Source organism: Pseudonaja textilis, chromosome 3, assembly GCF_049901715.1.
Source record: "Pseudonaja textilis isolate UNSWEBS1 chromosome 3, rPseTex1.2, whole genome shotgun sequence".
Taxonomy (NCBI): domain Eukaryota; kingdom Metazoa; phylum Chordata; class Lepidosauria; order Squamata; family Elapidae; genus Pseudonaja; species Pseudonaja textilis.
The window spans coordinates 158159545-158180364 of NC_141992.1; the positions used below are offsets into that span (position 1 = coordinate 158159545).

The 20820-nt window shown below is 41.2% G+C and overlaps 1 protein-coding gene and 1 long non-coding RNA gene across 3 annotated transcripts in view; one reads left to right on the plus strand and one right to left on the minus strand.

The window, feature by feature from the left end:
• Nucleotides 1–20820, minus strand: part of LOC148126372 (uncharacterized) — a 29532-nt gene that overhangs the window by 4700 nt on the left and 4012 nt on the right. The window contains exons 1-2 of one of the 2 annotated variants that reach the window (XR_015743189.1): nucleotides 670–743; nucleotides 273–400 (exon numbers count right to left, since the gene is read on the minus strand). This is a non-coding gene — a long non-coding RNA (uncharacterized LOC148126372). Of the gene's footprint in view, nucleotides 1–272; nucleotides 401–669; nucleotides 744–20820 lie in introns of those variants that run through there. The other variant, XR_015743188.1, reaches the window with a different exon arrangement.
• RNF125 (ring finger protein 125) lies at nucleotides 184–8322 on the plus strand. Its single transcript, XM_026699247.2, has 6 exons — nucleotides 184–1139; nucleotides 2980–3133; nucleotides 4130–4224; nucleotides 4467–4557; nucleotides 7217–7324; nucleotides 8009–8322. Exons 1-6 carry the CDS (start codon nucleotides 946–948, stop codon nucleotides 8099–8101), a joined length of 735 nt encoding a protein of 244 aa, XP_026555032.1. The 5' UTR covers nucleotides 184–945; the 3' UTR covers nucleotides 8102–8322.

Here is a 20820-nt window from a genome sequence, read left to right on the forward strand (position 1 = left end):
TCAAGAAAGAAGATACGATATCCCAAAAGGATAGAGAAATCTCTTCTCCTGGATCCCAAGCAACATTCCTTGTCTGATGAGATCAACTGGCCAGTCCCCCCAAACCATAAACCATAGTTTTAGTTCACACAGTATAAACCTAAACATGGCTGTGGCTTGCTACGTTCCGTGAACTACTTTATAATCCGACTTTTTTTTATATTTTTGCAAACTTATCAATAAAACATGACCAAGGAAATATTCGGGTTAGTATGATTTACTAAAATCATTACCTTAAGGCAACACGTGAATTTAAATGTTTCGTTTCAGTAGAGGATAGCTGCTTAGTGTTTTCCCTTGTAAATTGCGTCCTTTTCTCGGGATTTAGGGTTTTTTTTCTTGTTTGTTTGTTTACATTCGGCTGGAAGAGAGAAAGAGAGGGAGGAAAAGAGTGCAATGAGCTCGGTCATGAAATGTTTCTTGGCTACAATAATCGGTGACACTCCCACGTAGTAAACAGTATTTTAAAGTTCAAGCCAGATACTCCGGAAAACCAATTCCTTCCGACCCAGTAGGAATCATCTTTGGTCAGCTATGCAGAGGGCATTCGCAAACCATCCAGGTCCAAGGAAAAACAAAACAAAACATTGCGGCAACCAATAAACGAAGCCAGGGCTCTACGATCCCTACTTTGTTAATCTGAAGGAGTCAGGTTTCACCGCGCCGACTTGGGACTGGCCCTGTCACCACCAATAAAGCTTGCGCACGATTCCGACTCTGCAGTCGCGGCCGAACGCCTCTGGGATTTCTCCCCAAAACAAGGAAGAGGTCCAAGTAGGGAAGCTGACACTTTTGTTTTGCTTCAAGGCGAAATCCTCCTGCAAAACTGCTACAATTCCGGTTGTAACGCATTTGAGCATAATAGCGGTAAGCAACAGCGCCAACGCGTGAGAACTCGTCTAGGCGATGGGATCGGTGCTAAGCGGCGACGGACGGGAGACGGCGAGGACGCCGGATGTCAGCAACCCGCAAGGCAGTATTCAGTTCCCACAACCGTCAGACCGAGCGGGATGCGTGGAAAAGCAGCAAATTCCCTCTTTTGAGTGCGCCATCTGCTTGGAAGTGTTCGACCAGCCCGTAAGGACCAAATGCGGCCACGTGTAAGTGCAACTGCTGAACCGTACTTTGGTCCTGCTTTGAGAAACTTGTGTTGAATGAAGTAGAGATTGTCTTCTCCTGGTCATATGTAAAAGTTTGTTTCTGTTTGTGTCTGCTGTGCTTTGCAAGGCAAACTTATTGGAAATATAAGTCCCGGGTATTATATACAGGCAAATTCAGTATGAATGTTTAAGATTTTTCTTAAAACCAAAAGACGAAAAAAATATTAATCTGTTTCCTCTCTGCGATGGGACTGCATTTAGCTCCAGGTTTGGTCCAATGAAGGACTAACCTCCACAGATGGTTTTACCCTCACATAAATTAAACTAAATGCATGTTAATCTGCTTGTTTGGCCAAATAATGTTTCCACTACCATGGCCCTATCAGTTTATATATGTTTTCCCTGAGATAGCTTTTTATCAATGCAAACCATAATTTGTCATGACATCGAAGAAACCTTGAAATCCATTTGATTGAGCCAGAATATCAAACAACACTATGGACTTGTCGTGAAATCCATTCAGATCAGGATAGAACTTGGGTAACAGTGAGTTCCCTTCCTGCTTTAGACGTGGAGCCACCTAGGTAACCTTGGGCCAGTCATTTTCCCTCAATCCAGGAAGGAGGCAATGGCAAACCACTTCCAAAAATCCTTGACAAGTAAACTGCAGAGACTATCTTCAGCCATGGAAACTTAGTAGTTCTGTGCCCATCACACCCATTCAGCCCAGCTTATATCTCAAACTTGTTAAGATGGTAAAATTTAAGTCACCTTTTGCTTTTGGAAGGAAAACAAGATATAAATAGAATACATATACAAAGATATCTATAAAACTGTTCTTATAATATAAAAACCTACCCAAGAGAAGATAGGCAAATGTAATGTGAATTGCATTTCTTTAACTTTGGGTCATCTCCAGGCACCTTTTGTCTATTTTGCATATCACTTTCTAATTTACAAGCTTTTTAAGAGTAAAACCAATCAGGGTTCAAAAAGCTTTCTTGGAAGTGTCTTTTCATTCTTGTGAAATTCCTTAAAATGCTTCCAGGCACTTCCTCCTGGTGGGTGGGGAGAGGTGGGGGAACACCTCTTTGGTACCAATAACAAGCAGCCAAAAATCTCAAAAATTTCTGAAACAGAACTAGTACCAAAAGAAACATAAGGGGCAGAGGCTGCTCTCACAATAAGCTGGGAGTTGATTGTTATCAAAAAGTAGGCATCACATGTTCCCTGCTAGAGAAAAAAAAGGAAAAGCAGAAATTATGGAGATTCTACTTTACAAAAAGATCCTGCACTGTTTTCCTGAAGACCAGGTTTTTCACATTAAATTAAAGCAACTATATTGACTGATTCAATTTGAGAAAACTCAACAGGAAGTATATTGTGAAGAAAGTATAAATATGTGACATTTTCATTCAGAATGGTGAAAGATTACATGAAATTGATTACTGCAAATTATGCATACAAATGAGAGCAAAATTAAAACTGAAGACGTTCTAAGTTTCATTTCTGTGGGAATAGTTCTAGTTCATTTTGTGCTAACTTATGTTCTTTTTTGTAGCACTGACTCTCATATTAAAGTTGTATTACAAGTCATATTTTCACTAATAGGCAAGTATTTTGATGCTAATTAGTAACTTTAGGTAATGCAGAGGTAGCCTCATAGCAAAGCATATTATCTTCTCTAGCTATTCTTTATCAATAGTCCAACAGATAGGGATGCTTAAATAAGAAAATTGTTAACAGAAATCATTCTTCTTAGGATGTGTCCCTATTTTACATTGCTTTCCTTAAAATAGGGTTTTGTGTAGAAACATGATTTTATTTTTGTCTTTTACAGATTTTGTCACATTTGTATTACCACATGTTTAAGAAATCATACATGCACATGTCCATATTGCCGAGCCTACCTACCTTCTGAAGGGATTCCAGCAACCGATATTATCAAAATGATGAAAAATACACACCAAAACTGTACAGAATGTAAAACACAGGTAAATAATGATTGGTACTACATAATTTACTCTCAAATTAAGAACTTTCTAAACAGTATTCCTATACACACTTTTTCAAAGTAATTTATATTGAGTTGTAAGTAATGTGTGATACCCAACTGAGAGCAATTTGAACTGGCCTTGCTTTGTAACCTCGTCTTTTTGAAAAGCAAATTTGTTTTTAAAATACCATGTTTCTCCAACAATACGGCCTCCACCAATAGGAAGGCACAGCATGATTTCTAGGCATGAGGTGAAATTAAGCCCCCCCAAATTTAGGCCTATTCAAACCATGCTTTTCTAGAAGCGGCCTCGGGCGAGCGCACACACACTCTCCTCGCCGCGAAGCCGCTTCTTTCGGCAGACGAAAGTTCCCTTGAAGGCAGAGTCCCCAGCCACTTCGGGGCGAGGCATGGCATACACACTCCCCTCACCCCGTGGCCGCTTCTACTGGCCGATCAAAGTGGCTGGTGACTGCATTTGGGGAGCTTCCATCGCCCGAAAGAGTCTGCCTAATGGCGAGGGGACACGGGCAGTCACACCTCGCCCTGAAGCGGCTGGGTATTCTGCCTTCAAGGGAGCTTTCATCTGCCGAAAGAAGCGGCCTCATGGCGAGGGGAGTGTGTGTGTGTGTGTTTGCCCTGAGGCCGCTTCTACTGGCCGATCGAAGTGGCTGGTCACTGCATTTGGGGAGCTTCCATCGCCCTAAAGAGACTGCCTAAAGGCAAGGGGACACAGGCAGCCACGCCACACCCTGAAGCAGCTGGGGATTCTGCCTTCAGGGAGCTTTCGTTGGCTGATAGAAGTGGCCTCGCGGTGTGGTACGTGCGTATGGGCTGCTCTAGGTGTGGGAGGAAAGTTAGTCACCCCTGAAAGGACGGCCTACCCGTTTTTTCAGGGGTCAAAAAAAAATAAGGCCCGGCCTTATTTTGTGAGAAACATGGTATTAATCTGTGTAAAGTTTTAACTAACAAGGTATGTCCTTGCATGTTTCAGGTATGCCTTAGTGAAATGAGAGCTCATTTGAAGACTTGTGACCAATATATAGAAAAATATGGGCCTCTACAGGAAGTTGCATACCCTGAAACAAGGTAAATTACATCTTAGTAAAATTAAGAATAGAGAAATTATAGGTTTATAAGCTATTTTAGCTTTTCATGTCCAAGTGCCTTGGATTGAATACTAAAACTTATTATGGAGAGACAATGTTTATAGTCTTATTTCTTAGAAACAGATTGGTTCATTATCCAAAATAGCTATTAACCAGAGAATGTATTTAGTAGGTAACATTGAAAATGTGAGTATTTATACATATCTATCTGTCTGTTTTCAGGTATCCTTGTCCTTTCTGTCAGAATGAACTGGATGAAAATGATCTCTTGGACCATTTTCTAACTTTTCACAGAACTGAAAGACGACCAGTGGTAACTTTCTTACACTTCTATTTATGTCTATATCGTAATTATCACTTGTATGATAAATTAGATAAAATGAGAAAGATGTACATTTGTATGTCATGATATTAATAACTGATATTTCTTAAAAACAATACATCTGATGAAAAATTATCTCTGCAGCTTGCTGCCTAAGAAAGGTTTTGTGAAATGTGGATTTCAAAGGCTCCAGAACTAAAACTTTTCATTATAGAATTATAATTCTATATAATTCATTATAGAAGTACTCTGAAAATGTTAGAGCATTTATTTTAACCTTTTCATTAGCATAAGCCAGCTTGCCTGTTTGTATCGTCTGGGCAATTTTGCATGTTTGAAAATCTATTATGACTCTTACTATAGTATGTTATTTTCTTCATTGCAACACAGTGCATTAGCATGCTTCTTTAATCAGAGAAATTGTAATAAACATAGATTTAGAAAAAGGAAGATATTTATAGTAATCAAACAACTATTAAGTAATCACTGTGAGCAGTGTAAGTGCAAAAATAACAATTCTCAGTTTCAAATAATGTTATTTTCTTATGTTAAAATATATTTAAAGCTTCATTGAGGTCTTAAACTCACTTGAGAACTGCTAGCATATGTCAGGAGAAAAATAGTTCAGTAATTAAAACTACCTATGGCTACAAAATATTCATCCATGGAAGAGGTTTCCATTATGTCTGTAATTGGGCAGAGGTTTATTCCAACTTGTTTTCCAAAAATCCAATGCTGGATTTTTAATAAATATAGTAAAGTTAAAAAAATATAGCATAGTAAAGTGCTGGTTGTTGTAGTAGTAATTACCAGCTGGCTATTCTGCATTTCTATATCTTGTATCTTTATATGTAACTGTACGTTCAATCAGATTTAAAAAAAAGTGACATGTCCCTCTTATAGTTTGGAACCATACTTTCTATAAAAAATTCATGGCTGTGTTCAGACATCACCTTCAAGCATACAGGTTGATTTTATGATCATATTTGGGATCAGGATTGTGGTCCTAAGTTGTAAAGAGGTATGATCATACCAATTTACGATGGCAAAGCATATTGTGGTCATTAACTGAGCATTGTGGTTGTTAAATGAGTACCCATCCCAATTTAAGGCATTTCAGTTTTCCTCCCTCCTACCCTCCGTAAGGTAAGGGACTGCCTCTTCTTCCTCATCTCTGCCCTACATCTTCCAGGATGGCAAGCAGCTCCAGAACCACTGTTCCACCCTGCCCACCCCAGTCAACATTCACTCACCCTGCTGCCTTCTCTTCCAGTTCCCCATACTGACCTTTCCACCCCACCCATCATGGCTGAAGGAGAAACACTCCACTGCATTTGCTTTCTCCTTTTTGGACCCAGCTTTTCTGATGAACGTTTCCTATATGTGGCTCCTTGAGCCTTCTGAATGCTGTGTAGTCTTTGTAAAGTTGTGTTGACTTTGGAAAATCACTGGAAAATATGCAGGTGGGGGGGGGGACTTGAAGTATCTCCGTAGTTGTAAGTATGGGCAGGCTGCCAAGCCCTCAAATTTTGATCATGTGACCACCGGGATGTTTCAATAACTGCAATTTTGGGCATGGGTCAAAAGTCCACTTTTTTACTAATGTAATAATTTCATAAAGTTACTGAATGAACAAACATAAGTGAAGAAATATCTGTACATTTTGGGTTTTGCTTTGATATTTTGCTTACTATAGGAGAAAGCTATATTAATTCTATGGAATGTTTGAAATTTAGCGACTGTATCGTAGGAATTTTCCTGAAATGGCAGGAAACATATATTTGCAAAATCATTATTTGGGGGGAGGGGTGTTTTTGTGTTTTGCAAAAGACTAAGACTGGGAAAATAACTTTTATGGCTTTGTGCCTAAGGGAGGTCTAGAACTCAAGTCTCCCAGTTTTTAGCCTGATGTGCATCCCCTAAATCCCTACATCAAACAGACCTCTCTCAGTATATGTTGGTTATAACCAGTCAGAAAACACTATAGGTGAGGGTGCTTTCTCCAGCTATGTAGGGTTGAGAAGCATTTTTGGAAATAAAAATGATGCTGCAAGCTAACTACATATTTACCTTATCATGTCAGGTTCCTGTTTATGTTTTAAGTTTAAAAAAGAAGTTTATTAGAAAGAAGGAGGAGCCTTCTAATAAAGAAGTTTGTTAGTTGTGTACCATGGAATATGTCCATGGGTTTAATATTGCCAAGCCTATTGTTGTGTTTTTGCATTAATACAGCCATTGTACTTTATAAACCATAATTTATTGCTTAGTTATTTTGTGTGAACCTAGATAAATTTGATCTGTTAATAAACAATATTTATAAAATCAGGGATTTGTCTAATCTGTGAATTTAGTCATGTCTGATGTCTACATGAATAGAGGGCACTAATTTACAGATGCATAAAGCTGAAAATGTTCTTGGAACATGAACTATTTTTATATTTTCCCCATGACCTAAATAGATAACAGGACCAACTGCTTCTGCAGACAGGATATTTACATTCTTGTATAGCATTTGTAATATAGGCTATGGAGAAAATAAACTGAATTTACTGCTGATAGAAAGGGAATAATATCTGAAAGCTTCTATTCAACCAACAATAATTTAGATATAATTAATGTTTTACTTCTCTCCACCTTAAACTGTCTACAGTTCTGTCCAATCTGTCGTTTACTACCTGGTGGCGGTCCAAGTTACTACATCAGAAATTTTATAAGGCATCTTCAACTGAGACATACATTTTATTATGAAGATTATATTGTGAGTAAATTATATCATTTTTTCCTAATCCCTGCTAAACTTTATCTGAATCTTTATCTCTCTGTATCTCTCATAGCGTATAAAGACATTTATAGATTTCAAGAGCATTATTTGGGGATAGGTTGCACTCTGTCTATTCTATTCTATTCTATTCTATTCTATTCTATTCTAAAAGCTAAAGAGTTCAGTGGAAAAATAACCTAATTTATATTGCAAGTGATATGCCAGAGAATTTGTTCAGATGTTTAATAGCAATCCAGAATTTACTGAACATGTTATATGTGTTTATTTTCAAATTTCTAGAATTTGTTCTCCTTATGCAAAATTATCAGATGGAAGATAGGAACCTGTTTGCTCTCTGGATCATGAATCTTCTATTTACAAATCTTTCTAAGATGCATACAAGGAATTCATTCTTAAAAAGACATTATTCTATTTTTTGTGAACACTGGGAAATATATCCAATGACAGTTTCCTTTTATTTGGAACTATAATTGCAAGTTATCTAGTTATATGTGTGAATGAAATATCAAGGATTTACCATCCTAAAGTATCTAAGCTGGGTGTAATCTCTTATTGCTAACAAAGTTATTACTGATGCCTAGAATTTGGCTGGTTTCACAGCTAAACAAGATTTTTTTTTGTTGCAGTATTTTACTTGAATACCTGATTTCCTTATTTCAGGACATAAATATTGTAGAAGAAGTTCTCATTGAAAGAGTTCTGGATCGATCAGTTTTGGACTATGTACATGTGAATAATCCAGGTGCTGCATGATCATCAACAATTCGAAGAGAAGACAAATGGATTACATTGTGAATTAAAGCACTGGTTGTTTATGCTGTTATTAACTACCATATTTTTTTTTTGAATTTTAAATATTTCATATGTGAAACATTCCATTTCAAGTATGAAACAATTGTTCTGACCATTCTATTTAAAACTATAAATTTCAAGTTCAAAATGAGATATTTCAATAATGAAACTTTGTGTATCGATTTCCTTGTCTGTAATTCATTTCTATAATTAATAATTAAATTTCTAAACTCCATTATTTTTCTTAAACATATATAAACACTAGTATCAAACTAATCTTAATTGGTTGTGAATTACTGAGATTGAATGCATACCAGAAATCTTCTCAATGTATAGCTTGAGTTCTGCCATTATTCATTAATTTCAGATTTGGAAAACCTATCTTTAAACACTTTCAAGAAATCTGTCTCTAATCATTAATCCTATATGTATGTGGTACTACACAAGCCAATCATGGAATAAGATCTTAATGAAGATCAATTAGCATCCAGATTTTTATACCACCATGATGTAAAATGAGAGCCAATCTCATTGTACACATGTACTCTGATAATGAAGGTAATAATTTAAAAATATTCAGAAGTAGTTCTAAGAGCAAAACATATATTTACAGAAAATTTTAAATTTGCTCTAAACAAGTTGGCAAGCTTGTTATAATTCTAATTCATTCTTATCCTTTAATTTCAACATTAGGAAAATATTTGTTTTTCAAAATAAACAATTAGCTATCAAAAAATAGTTTTACGTTTGTCAAATTAAATACTTATGCCTAATTCTTTCAGTGGGAAGTAATTGTTCAGAATACAAATTGTTATTACCCATTTTTCCAAAAGCAAAACTTATCCGGCTTTTTTTACCTATAGTTTTGAAAAAAGTGACCAAAGCTCAGATTATCTTGTGACTGCACTTCCAGAGGACAGAATCTTTATGATCATGAAAATGTTGCAATGCCAATGAGCAACTATTTGCTTTTTAAAACATTGCATCATTTCTCAGTGAGAAAACTTAACTTGACAAACAAAGAGTATATCATTAAATGGCCCTAGAGAATTAATTGGATATATTAATGTATCTTAAATTGACAGCAGCTGGACTGTCAAGTACAATATATTTCCATAAAAAAATCATAATTGAGTTTAATCATACTAAAAACTAGAACCTAGTGACTGTGTCGTTCCATCTTTCTCTATGCCATATTTCATACTGTTTTGCAGAACTCTGTAAAACAAATTAATTTTACATAGGATCTTTTAAAACTATTTCCAGTAATGCCATTGATAGGTTTTGTATATACTGTACATTCATGTACAGTAATATATGCTGATGAGATTATAGAAAAGTTTTTACAATGTGAGTGTATATAAAATATTCAAGTCTGAATTAAAGTTGTATTTACTAATCAAGAACAATTTGAAAGAAGGGTGATAAAAAATCATCTGAAAACCATAGACCTATTAACCTGCTGAATATAGACAGCAAGTGGTATGCCAGATGTTTATGTAATCCATTAGTGGATTGAATGGAACTATTCTAAAACTATTCTGGTAATATTTGGCTTTCACCCAAATCATTCTATTGTACAGGTGAAACTCAAAAAATTAGAATATCGTGGAAAAGTTCATTTATTTCAGTAATGCAACTTAAAAGGTGAAACTAATATATGAGATAGACTCATTACATGCAAAGCAAGATAGTTCAAGCCGTGATTTGTCATAATTGTGATGATTATGGCTTACAGCTCATGAAAACCCCAAATCCACAATCTCAGAAAATTAGAGTATTGTGAAAAGGTTCAATATTTTAGGCTCAAAGTGTCCCACTCCAATCACCTAATTAAGCCATAACACCGGCAAAGCATTCCTGAGCCTTTAAATGGTCTCTCAGTCTGGTTCAGTAGGACAGTCATGGGAAAGACTGCTGACCTGACAGTTGTGCAGAAAACCACCATTGACACCCTCCATAAGGAGGGGAAGCCTCAAAAGGAAGCTGGATGTTCCCAAAGTGTTGTTTCAAAGCACATTAATAGAAAGTTGTGTGGAAGGGAAAAGTGTGGAAGAAAAAGGTGCACAAGCAGCAGGGATGACCGCAGCCTGGAAAGGATTGTCAGGAAAAGACCATTCAAAAGTGTTGGGGACACAAGGAGTGGACTGAGGCTGAAATCCATGCATCAAGAGCCACCACACAGAGACGGATCCTGGACAAGGGCTTCATGTCGTATTCCTCTTGTCAAGCTGCTCCTAAACAACAAACGTCAGAAGTGTCTTACCTGGGCTAAAGAAAAACAGAACTGGTCTGTTGCACAGTGGTCCAAAGTCTTCTTTTCTGATGAGAGCAACTTTTGCATCTCATTTGGAAACCAAGGACCCAGAGTCTGGAGGAAGAATGGAGAGGCACACACGGTAAGATGCTTGAAGTCCAGTGTGAAGTTTCCAGTCTGTGTTGATTTGGGGAGCCATGTCATCTGCTGGTGTTGGTCCACTGTGCTTCATTAAGTCCAGGGTCAACGCAGCCGTCTACCAGGAGATTTTGGAGCACTTTATGCTTCCTTCCGCAGACGAGCTTAATGGGGATGCTGACTTCATTTTCCAGCAGGACTTGGCACCTGCCCACATTGCCAAAAGCACAAAAACCTGGTTCAATGACTTGGATTACTATGCTTGATTGGCCAGCAAACTCGCCTGACCTGAACTCCATACAGAATCTATGGGGTATTGCCAAGAGAAAGATGAGAGACATGAGACCGAACAATGCAGAAGAGCTGAAGGCTGCTATTGAAGCACCCTAGTCTTCCATAACACGTCAGCAGTGCCACAGGCTGATAGCTTCCATGCCACGCTGCATTGAGGCAGTAATTGCTGCAAAAGGGGCCTAAACCAAGTTCTGAGTACATATGCATGCTTATACTTTTCAGAGGTCCGATATTGCTCCATGTATAATCCTTGTTTTATTGCAATCTAATTTTCTGAGATTGTGGATTTGGAGTTTTCATGAGCTGTAAGCCATAATCATCTCAATTATGACAATTCACTGCTTGAACTATCTTGCTTTGCATGCAATGAGTCTATCTCATATATTAGTTTCACCTTTTAAGTTGCGTTACTGAAATAAATGAACTTTTGCATGATATTTTTCGAGTTTCACCTGTATACCTAACATTGATACCATTTAGTAGAACAATAACCTCTAAATTGATTTTAGATCTGCAAAAAAACTTCAGACTAAAGAGTGGACATTAAGAGGACTGAGTACTACTGCCAAGGCAGAGCTGAGCCGGCAAGGACAAGAATTGCTCCTCGGAGATGATTTCCCATTATTTTGGTGTTGCATTTTCTTATAAATTCTACAAAATGGTTCCCCTTTGTCTTCCACCATGCACCTCTCCAATTTTCTATTTGGGTGAATCTAGAAAACAATGATAAAAAAATAAATTCAATTAACCTTAAAGCCACTGTAATTCTAGCAGGAGACTTCAATGCCAGTGTGGGACTTTCCATACAAGATTTGGTTCATTTGGATATTCCAGAGGATTATCTAATGATCTGGCTTTCTAGAGACACCAAAAGATATACCGCAGGTTCACAATTGGTCTCTCACAATTGGTCTCCTTGATTTATAAATATAACCTTCCACATTTTAGGTGTAAAGAACCTGGTGTTATACTGTATATCCTTTTACATTCCACTCAGGAAATTTCAGCAGTGTTCTAGATGAAACAAAAGTTGTTTTCAGATATCAAAGCTCATGTGAGGGAGGATAGCAATCATTAACAAAGTTTATTTACAAGGCAGATCTGATACTAGGTTATACATGTCTCATGTTAAGAATATATTAGCTAATCTTGAAGTGAGGCAGAATAGAAAGCTTAATTGAGTCAAGTTTGATAACAAGACATTAGGTACTTTTCTAAACTCACACCTGGAGAGAGTCAATTTCCTTCTTTACCCAAGGTTCAGATAAAATCCTGACCCAATACATGTATCTCTTGTCATTTGCTGAGAAAAAAAATTAACAGACAAACTTCCTACTATAGAAACCATCAACAAATATGTTTAAATTGATTTGATTCTGTTTGCATACCAGAAAGTTACTGAAGGCTGCAAATGTGCCAGGCCCCCAGGGATACCCACCACACACACAAAAAGCTAAAATGCTAAAAATTAGGCATTATGAAACATTGTAATAGCCTTTTAAAATGCCTCCTATAGAGTTGAAATATAGTCAGATCTGCAAGTTTCAGTGAAAGGAACGAATTCAGTTTTCTTCTGGAAAATGATACCAAGTTTATTGAAGGAACATAATTTCAATTTTATATTCCTGTTGCAACCTCAGTTTGGGAGAATTTAATTTCATAAGGCTGGAGAAGGTTTTCTACTCCCAAAACTCTTGAGACTCATATTGATTGGTGAGCCTCTATTAGCAGGGCTGTTCACCCACATATAAATAATACAGGTTGTATTTCAATCGGATGGGAAGTAACCATTATAGTTCCATATAAAAAGGGACTCAAAAAACAGATAAGATTTATTGGAGTTGTGGGTAATATGTATGTGAAACTCTGTCAAGCAAAACAGAATGCTGGGTAATGGAAAGAAATCTTTAGAGAGCATTTCCCTGAGGATGGCCTCCACTATGAGACTGAAAGCCAGAAGACTAAACTTCTGATCCTGGTGACCGACCCAGATTGGATCTTGCAACATTATCCTGGGACACGTTTGTCTTCATTCAGGAGAAAAAAATCTTAGTAGAGGAACAAGCTGGATTTGGACCAGAGCATTCCACAAGACAATTGTTTTATTATACACTTAAAACAAAACAATTAACAAATTGCAAGAAACCATTTACCATATTTATACAATTTAATGCAGCTTTTGTTTCCATAAATACAAATATTCTGTGGATGAAATTTGGCCAGCTTAAATATTGAACCCAGACTCTTATTTTTGGTTAAGGCTTTCTACAGAAAGTCTGCAGAGGTGTAAATGTTTCTTTAATCAAGAGTATAACCACCCATAATGGTGTTAGAGAATATCCCTAGCCCCAATGACTTTTAATTTCTGTGTCAATGATTTACCTGTATATTGCGGACACTTTTATGTGCTGATGACATGATTGTAATGGCAGATTCCAGAATCTGTCTCAGAAGGTTGTTACAAAGGCTAAATACCTACTGTGCTCTTAATTCTGAAACAGCAATAAAACCAAATTTAAAGTGATGATATTTAGCAGAAAAAAGTGTGAAATATAGCTGATAGAGAAATGGGGAATCTGTGGAACAAGTGAATTATTTTACCTACGTAGTGACTTTTGCCAGCACTTGGTCAGAATTAAATTGCTTTTTAATTCTTTGGGAGGAACTGGGCTAATACTAAAAGATTATACAAAGTGTTTAACTACATTACCCATGACTTTTACTCCTATAGTGAAAGTATTAAGGGCAAAAATAGTCACTGTTAAGTTTGAGCAATGAGAGGCTGAACCAGAGCATGAGTGCAACAATACTTTATTATAACAATAAAGGGCTGACCGTGCTTGCCACGCCTGGAACTGGCTCGCAGCAATCAGCAACTGGTTGGACCCCGCAGCCCGCTTTTATAGCTGGCTGCTGGGAGAACCAACCAATGGGAGAAAGGGAAAGGTCACCCACGCAAAGGGACTGGACCTGAGTGAGAACTCCTAGAGTCCTCAGGACATAACACCCCTTCCCCCCAGATGCGAACATGCATAGTTCTTGAGGTAGACAGGGGGCTTGTGTTGGCGCCCAGAACGGCGCAGCTCGGGAACATTGTCTGTCCGTTCAGGATCAGCCTGTGACGGTAGGGCCAGCAGAGTGTCGCCAACGCGCTCTCCGGCTCGGGCATCCCCGGGACTCGCAGGGTTGGTTACTGGGGACGAGCTCCCGTGGACTGGATCGGGCTGGTCAACCCTCTGGGCGCTGTTGTCCGAGTTCGGGCTGTCGGGAACGACTGTTGGTGCAAACTGGTCGTTGGGCACGATGTGGCTGTGAGGCGGATGAGGAGGTTCCCCTTCGTCTGGTGACTGTGGATCCCTGCTGGCAAGGGTGCTGAGGCGCCTCCGCAGTTGGTCTATGTGCCTCCTCCAGACGCGGCCATCCTCCAGCCTGACCCTATACGACCTCGGCCCGGTGATGGCTATGACCTCGCCTGGAATCCATAGTGGGTCCCCAGCGAAGTTCCTCACGAATACTGGCTCCTGTAACATAAAATGTCTAACCCCCGATGAGGAAGCAAGGGGAGAGTCGGGGCAGTATTGTGGGTGAAGTCTGTCCAATACAGTCCTCAGGCGCCGGCCCATCAGGAGCTCCGCTGGGGACTTATTGGTGACTGAACAGGGGGTCGAGTGCTGGCTCATCAGGAACCGCGAGAGTTTGTGGTGCCAGTCATCCCTGCTGAACCTGGCGAGGGCTTCTTTAGTGCTCCTGACGGCTCTTTCAGCCAACCCATTACTGGCAGGATGAAATGGGGCTGTGAAAATGTGGCGGATACCCAGGTTGGCAGCGAAACGGCTGAACTCGATCGATGCGAACTGTGGGCCATTGTCGGAGACAATGGAGTCGGGTAGTCCGTGCGTTATGAACAGGCGCGTTAACACGTTGGTGATTGCTAGTGTGGTGGTCGTGGATAGCTGTGCTACGTCAATCCATTTGGAATAGGCGTCCACGACCACTAGGAACATCTTCCCATGCAAGGGGCCGGCCAGATCGATATGGATTCTAGACCAAGGGGCGCTGGCGCTCCCATCTGGTAGGGGTGGCAATGGGGGAGCAGGACGGGATTCCTGACAGATGTTGCAGGAACTTACCCAATTGACAATGTCCTCGTCGAGACCCGGCCACCACACGTAGCTGCGTGCTAATGCCTTCATTCTCACGATGCCAGGGTGTCCCTCGTGCAACGCTCCAGGACTCGGGTACGCAGCGAGGTCGGGATGACCACCGAGTGCCCCATAGTAGACAACCCTGCAAACTGGACAGCTCCTGCATGCAAGTCTTAAAGGGTGTGAATTTGTTTTCAACGTTGCCACCCGGCCACCCCCTCCTCACCCAGTCGAGCACCTGGGCGAGCGTTTGGTCTGCCTTGGTTTTAGCAGCGATGTCAAGAGCAGTGATGGGTAGGTCCAACTGGGTGATCTCGAAAATAGCGTTGACAGGAGCGGGGTCTTCAGCCGGAGCGGGTAAGGGGCAGCGACTGAGAGCATCGGCGTGGGACAGTGTTTTGCCCGGGTGGTGTATAAGTTTGTAGGAGTAGGCTGCCAGGAAGAGTGTCCACCTTGTCATCCTAGGGGAAAGGACCTGAGGGGTCTGTTTGTCCCTGGCCAGTAGGCCCAGGAGGGGCTTGTGGTCCGTAACCAGTTCGAAAAAATGGCCAAAAAGGAATTCGTGAAATTTTTTCACGGCCGCAACAGCTGCTAGGGCTTCCTTGTCGATCTGGCTGTAATTGCGCTCCGTGGCAGAGAGCGTCCTTGAGAAAAAGGCGATGGGAGCCTCGGCGCCATTGGGAAGTCTGTGACTAAGGACCGCCCCAATTCCAAAAGGGGATGCGTCTGCTGCCAGTACTAAAGGAAGGTTAGGGTCGAATTGGATAAGCACCGCCTCCGATGTGAGTAGTGATTTGACGGCGTTAAACGCCTGGTCTTCTTTGTGCCCCCAGTGCCACGGTGACTTTTTGTCCAGTAATCTGTGTAGAGGTTTGGCTACTGAGGCTTTGTGGGGCAAGAAGGATGCGTAAAAGTTCAGCAGCCCCAAGAAAGCTTGTAGCTCAGTTTTGGAGGTTGGGGTGGGGGCCTCGTGGATTGCCCTAACCTTGGACTCCAGGGGGTGAATGCCAGAGGCGTCAATTTTATAACCCAGAAAGTCCACCTGTCTAGTGGCAATGGCACATTTTTCTTTTTTCAACTTGAGGCCATGCTGTCTGAACCTCTCTAACACTGCTCGCACTCTCTGGAAGAGTTGGGGTCTGTCCCTGGCCGAGGCTAAGATGTCGTCGAAGTAGGGTACTACACCAGGGAGGCCCTGTAAAATCCGCTCCATGAGGGATTGAAAAATACCTGGGGCAACACTAACGCCAAATTGGAGACGCTTGCATCGGAAGGCACCCCTGTGAGTGACGATGGTCTGGAGTTCCGCTGTTTGGTTATCAACAGGGAACTGCTGATATGCTTGAGACATGTCCAATTTAGCAAAAACACTGCCTGGTTCGAATGTGTGCAATAAATGCTGAATGACGGGCACAGGGTAAGCTCTAACTTGTAAATATTTATTGATTGTTGTCTTGTAGTCCGAGCAAATTCTCAGGCTACCGTCTTTTTTGAGGGGTGTGACAATGGGCGTCTCCCACTTGGCGAAATCTGTTGGCTCGATGACCCCTTGTTTTAATAGTTTATCCAATTCAGCGTCTAGTTTTGGCCGAATAGCGAATGGGACTCTGCGTGGTTTTAGTCTGATTGGGACTGCCTGGGGGTCAACTGAGAATGAGATGGGGGTCCCATTATAACACCCCAGTTCCTCGCTGAACACATCTGCGTAATCAGCGAATAAGGAGTCAGTGTCTAAGGTTGAGACAGCATGGACTCCTGTTAGCCCTAGGCCGAGGTGGGGAAACCAATCGAGCCCCAATAAGGTGGGTAGATTGCCGTTAACTACCACTAGAGGTAGGTGACCTTTAAAAGTTCTAAAACTGACAAGGAACTTGCCTCTGCCGATCACAGGAATGGTCTTCCCCTGGTAGTCCTTCAGGCCGAACTGGCATCTTTGAAGCCGGGTAGTAGATAGGCTGGGGTGGAGTCTCTTGAGGGTGTTCCACGAAATTATTGAGAGCGCTGACCCTGTGTCAACCTCCATGTGGCACGGTTTACCTTCTAGGGAAACGGAGAGAGAAATTTTACTAACAGTGTGGCAAGTGCGCTTGGCAAGGCGGTGCGTGCGACAGTTTAATACTTGCCTCTGTGGTCCCGAGTGCGAGGGAGGGTGTCTTTGTGCTGCGCTTTGGGGGCTTGGCAGACTCTCGCGATGTGCCCCTTTTATGGCAGTTGTTGCAGGTGGCTCCTTTAAACTTGCAGGTGGACCTTTGATGAGATCCCCTACAGGCTAGGCACAGGGTGATGTGCTTGGGTGGACCGGTGTTTTCTTGTTTGGCCCCTACCTGTGGCCGTCTGTCGTTGGCGAGGCGGTGGACGTCGTTTTCATCGTTGAGGGTTTCCTCTGCTACCACCTCCTCGGAGTGGACTGGGAGTGATGTCAGCTTGGCACTTGGGCCCTGTATTTCGGTGACTGAGTTCGTTGCCAGCTCGGCTGCCAAGGCCTCCTCGACCGCTTGTGCGAGGTTGAGGTCTTTTTTTTGCTAGAAGGCGCCTCTGTAGGTTGAGGTCCTTGACCCCGCAGACTAATTGATCGAGGAGCATGTCCTCCAGGTAGGTTCCAAACCCGCAATGCAGTGCTGCTGTTCTGAGAGCGGCCATATATTGATTGATGGTCTCTTTACTCGATTGCTTCCTCATACGGAAAGTGAACCTCCTGGCGATCTGTGAGGGCCTGGGAGCATAGTGGTTAGTGAGGATCTCAAGCAACTTGGACCACGGAACGTTTTTCAACTCCCTTGGAGCTACGAGCGCTGCGGCAGTATCGTAAACCGTGGCTCCGCAGTAGATTAGGAAATAGGATTTTTTCCGATGCTCTCCCGCATCCGCCAGGCCGACCGCATCGATGTAATGATTGAAGCGGTTCTTATACAATTCCCACTTCTCTTCATCTGGTTTGAACGCCGGGAATACTGGATTGGAACTCATGGTGCTGGGACCGGCTGAGCTACCTGTGGAAAAAATCTCTCTGGGACAACGGGCAAGGTTTTAGTGCTCGTGGTATGCAAGTGATTTCAGCTCTGGAGAGGCGTTTCGCTATCCTCTCTCTCTCTCTGGGTTAACCACGTTGGCTGTTAGCCGTTGGTGATGTCTAGATTCGCGCCAGTGTGGGCGTGACTTCGCTACAGCGCTGTGCTGTGTCTCTCTTAGGTTTGAAATTCAAATGACAACCGTTTGAATTTCGCGCCTGATACAGAGCGGCTGCGGCTCGCAGCGCTTCACTTTCCCTGTAGCTGGGCTAACAAGCGGCTACAGACGCTTCTAACTTTCGAACCTGACCGCTTTCTCTGGCTGCGGATCAGCGTTCGCTTCTCTTCGCTTGCTGACCGCTTCTCTCTGGCTGCGGATCAGCGTTTCTTATCGCCGCCGATCGCTCTCTCTGGGCTGCGGATCGGCGGCTAGTGACTCAGCGGTTGCATGGTGCTTCTGGTAGCCATCCCATCCTCGTCGCCAGTGTTAAGTTTGAGCAATGAGAGGCTGAACCAGAGCATGAGTGCAACAATACTTTATTATAACAATAAAGGGCTGACCGTGCTTGCCACGCCTGGAACTGGCTCGCAGCAATCAGCAACTGGTTGGACCCCGCAGCCCGCTTTTATAGCTGGCTGCTGGGAGAACCAACCAATGGGAGAAAGGGAAAGGTCGCCCATGCAAAGGGACTGGACCTGAGTGAGAACTCCTAGAGTCCTCAGGACATAACAGTCACAATGATCAATGTGCAGAATTGTGGAGGTTTAATAAAGCTACCCCACTTGAAGAAGTTCAGGCCCGTTTTTTAAGATGTGTACTGGGAATGGACAAGAAGAACACATCTGCCCCTGCACTTTGAGTTGAAAGAAATATCCATTCCTTACATAGTCACTTGATAATTAAAACTTTTCACATACTGGCAGAGGATCCATTCAATGGAGCCTGATAGAGTTCCCAAAATATGCTTAACAGAACAGATAAATAAGGCCCAAGCCAAGTCCTGGATAAGTTTTTATCACAATGGTGTGTGATGTCACTACACATAAACCTGTCAGACATCTTAATCTGTTATACTAACATTTCACTGTGCAGTGCTTTACAAATTCTGATTCTGCAAGGTAGATTCCAGGAAATCCCATATAATGAATGCCTTTGTCCCTACAAATCAAGAGCTATTGAAACAAGTAATGTACTTTTTCTATTGTTAGAATTACCATGAACTGTGATATGAATTTTAACTACATCTTTATTATCTCAGGTTTTAGTTTGCGCTCTTTAAGTTACCTCCTAACTAATCAGGATTCTGTACTCTTGTACTGTAATGTCATCAGGTTCTCTTTAATAGCTAGCAAGATCTGCCAAGGTCTTGCCAAGAATAGTTCAATTTAATTATATTCTTAAGTAGCCTTATTATTCATTTAACTTATATGCTGCCCATCTTGCCAAAGGCAACTCTAGATCAGGGGTCGCCAACCTTCCGGCCATCTCCATCGCCGCTTCAGCCCACCTGTGCCGCCTGCCCCCTCTTGCTGCAACAGCACCATTACCTTGTCTTGACCGGCGAGGGCTGCACTGCTTTTTGCAGGTTTGCACTTGGCCAAAGGGTGGGGGCCAGCATGTGGGCGGGTCATGCGGGTGGCACAGCCTTGTGTTCCCGTGCAGCCTGGATTAATTGCTCTGGAGGGATGCTTTGGGGGGACATTTCTCTGCGGACCACCAACATTTTCTCAGGCCACCGGTGACCACTGCTCTACATGACTTCAATCAATCAATCAAAATGCCAAATATAAAACATTAAAACAATGGAAGTATTAAATTTAAACTGACCAAGATAGAGAGGAAGGGAACAAGATGCATATGGGAAAGAAGTGGAGTCTTATCTTTAACCATCATTAGCTACTTCCAGAATGACACAACTCCACTGCGTGCCCAGGCCAGTTTACAGAAGCAGATATTTCTTGTGGAGGGGATGCACAATGTTCCAGAGCAAGAATAGTATTTTTAACCATATTTTATCTCATATTTTTCCCTCAAAACCATGTCGCAAAATTAAAAATACAGAACACCATTAGTGCATGCATAAATAATAGTACTTATATATATTATGTAAAAGAAGAAACCTATGTTAGGTCAGTCATTTTGGCCTCTGTGAAGGCCAGTTCACTTCACCATGTCAGAAAAATAGGAAGGATTGTTATAAATGTTTGCCATCTTCAGTTACTTACAGTTATTTTTATAGCAGGATAAAAATCAAATAAGTTAACAATAAATTGAAGACAACTAACAGTTTCTTTAGGCTAAGACTATAAAAAAATTGCTACAAATATTGTTTAGTGACTTCCTTGTACAGCAACTTTTTGCAGTTACACTTGTAATGAAAAAGTAACTGTGACCAGTCCACACATCTACAACCTTCACAGGTCTGTAATGCAAAAGAAATTGAAGTAAGATTATAATCGGCGTCGCAGTTTTATTTAGTGATCACTTTGCTTAATGAACAAATTGCTGGCCCTAATTTCTTTCCTTTCACCTTTCCCAGTATTAGAGTCTTATCCAGACAGCTAGGCATTTGCATAATGTGTACAAAATAGAATGTGATCCTTGTTGTTTATGCCTTGAATGGGAACTATGGGGTGATTTGTTCAAGAAATTTGTTTTTATTTGCTTGTTTCTTAGCTGTCCACAATATTCTTGAGTCTTCTACAACAGCAAAATTCAAAAGTATCAATATTCTCCCTATCTTTATTTAAAGTCCAACTTTTATTTTCATATTGTATCATAGGAAATAACATTACTGCACTATTCTGTATTTTTTAAGCTTTGGAGCATTTGAATAT

Coding starts and splice junctions, on each gene's coding strand:
- RNF125 (XM_026699247.2), top strand. CDS start 946: ATGGGATCGGTGCTAAGCGGCGACGGACGGGAGACGGCGAGGACGCCG. Junction 3,134..4,129: donor GTACAGAATGTAAAACACAG/GTAAATAATGAT, acceptor TGCATGTTTCAG/GTATGCCTTAGTGAAATGAG. Junction 4,225..4,466: donor GTTGCATACCCTGAAACAAG/GTAAATTACATC, acceptor GTCTGTTTTCAG/GTATCCTTGTCCTTTCTGTC.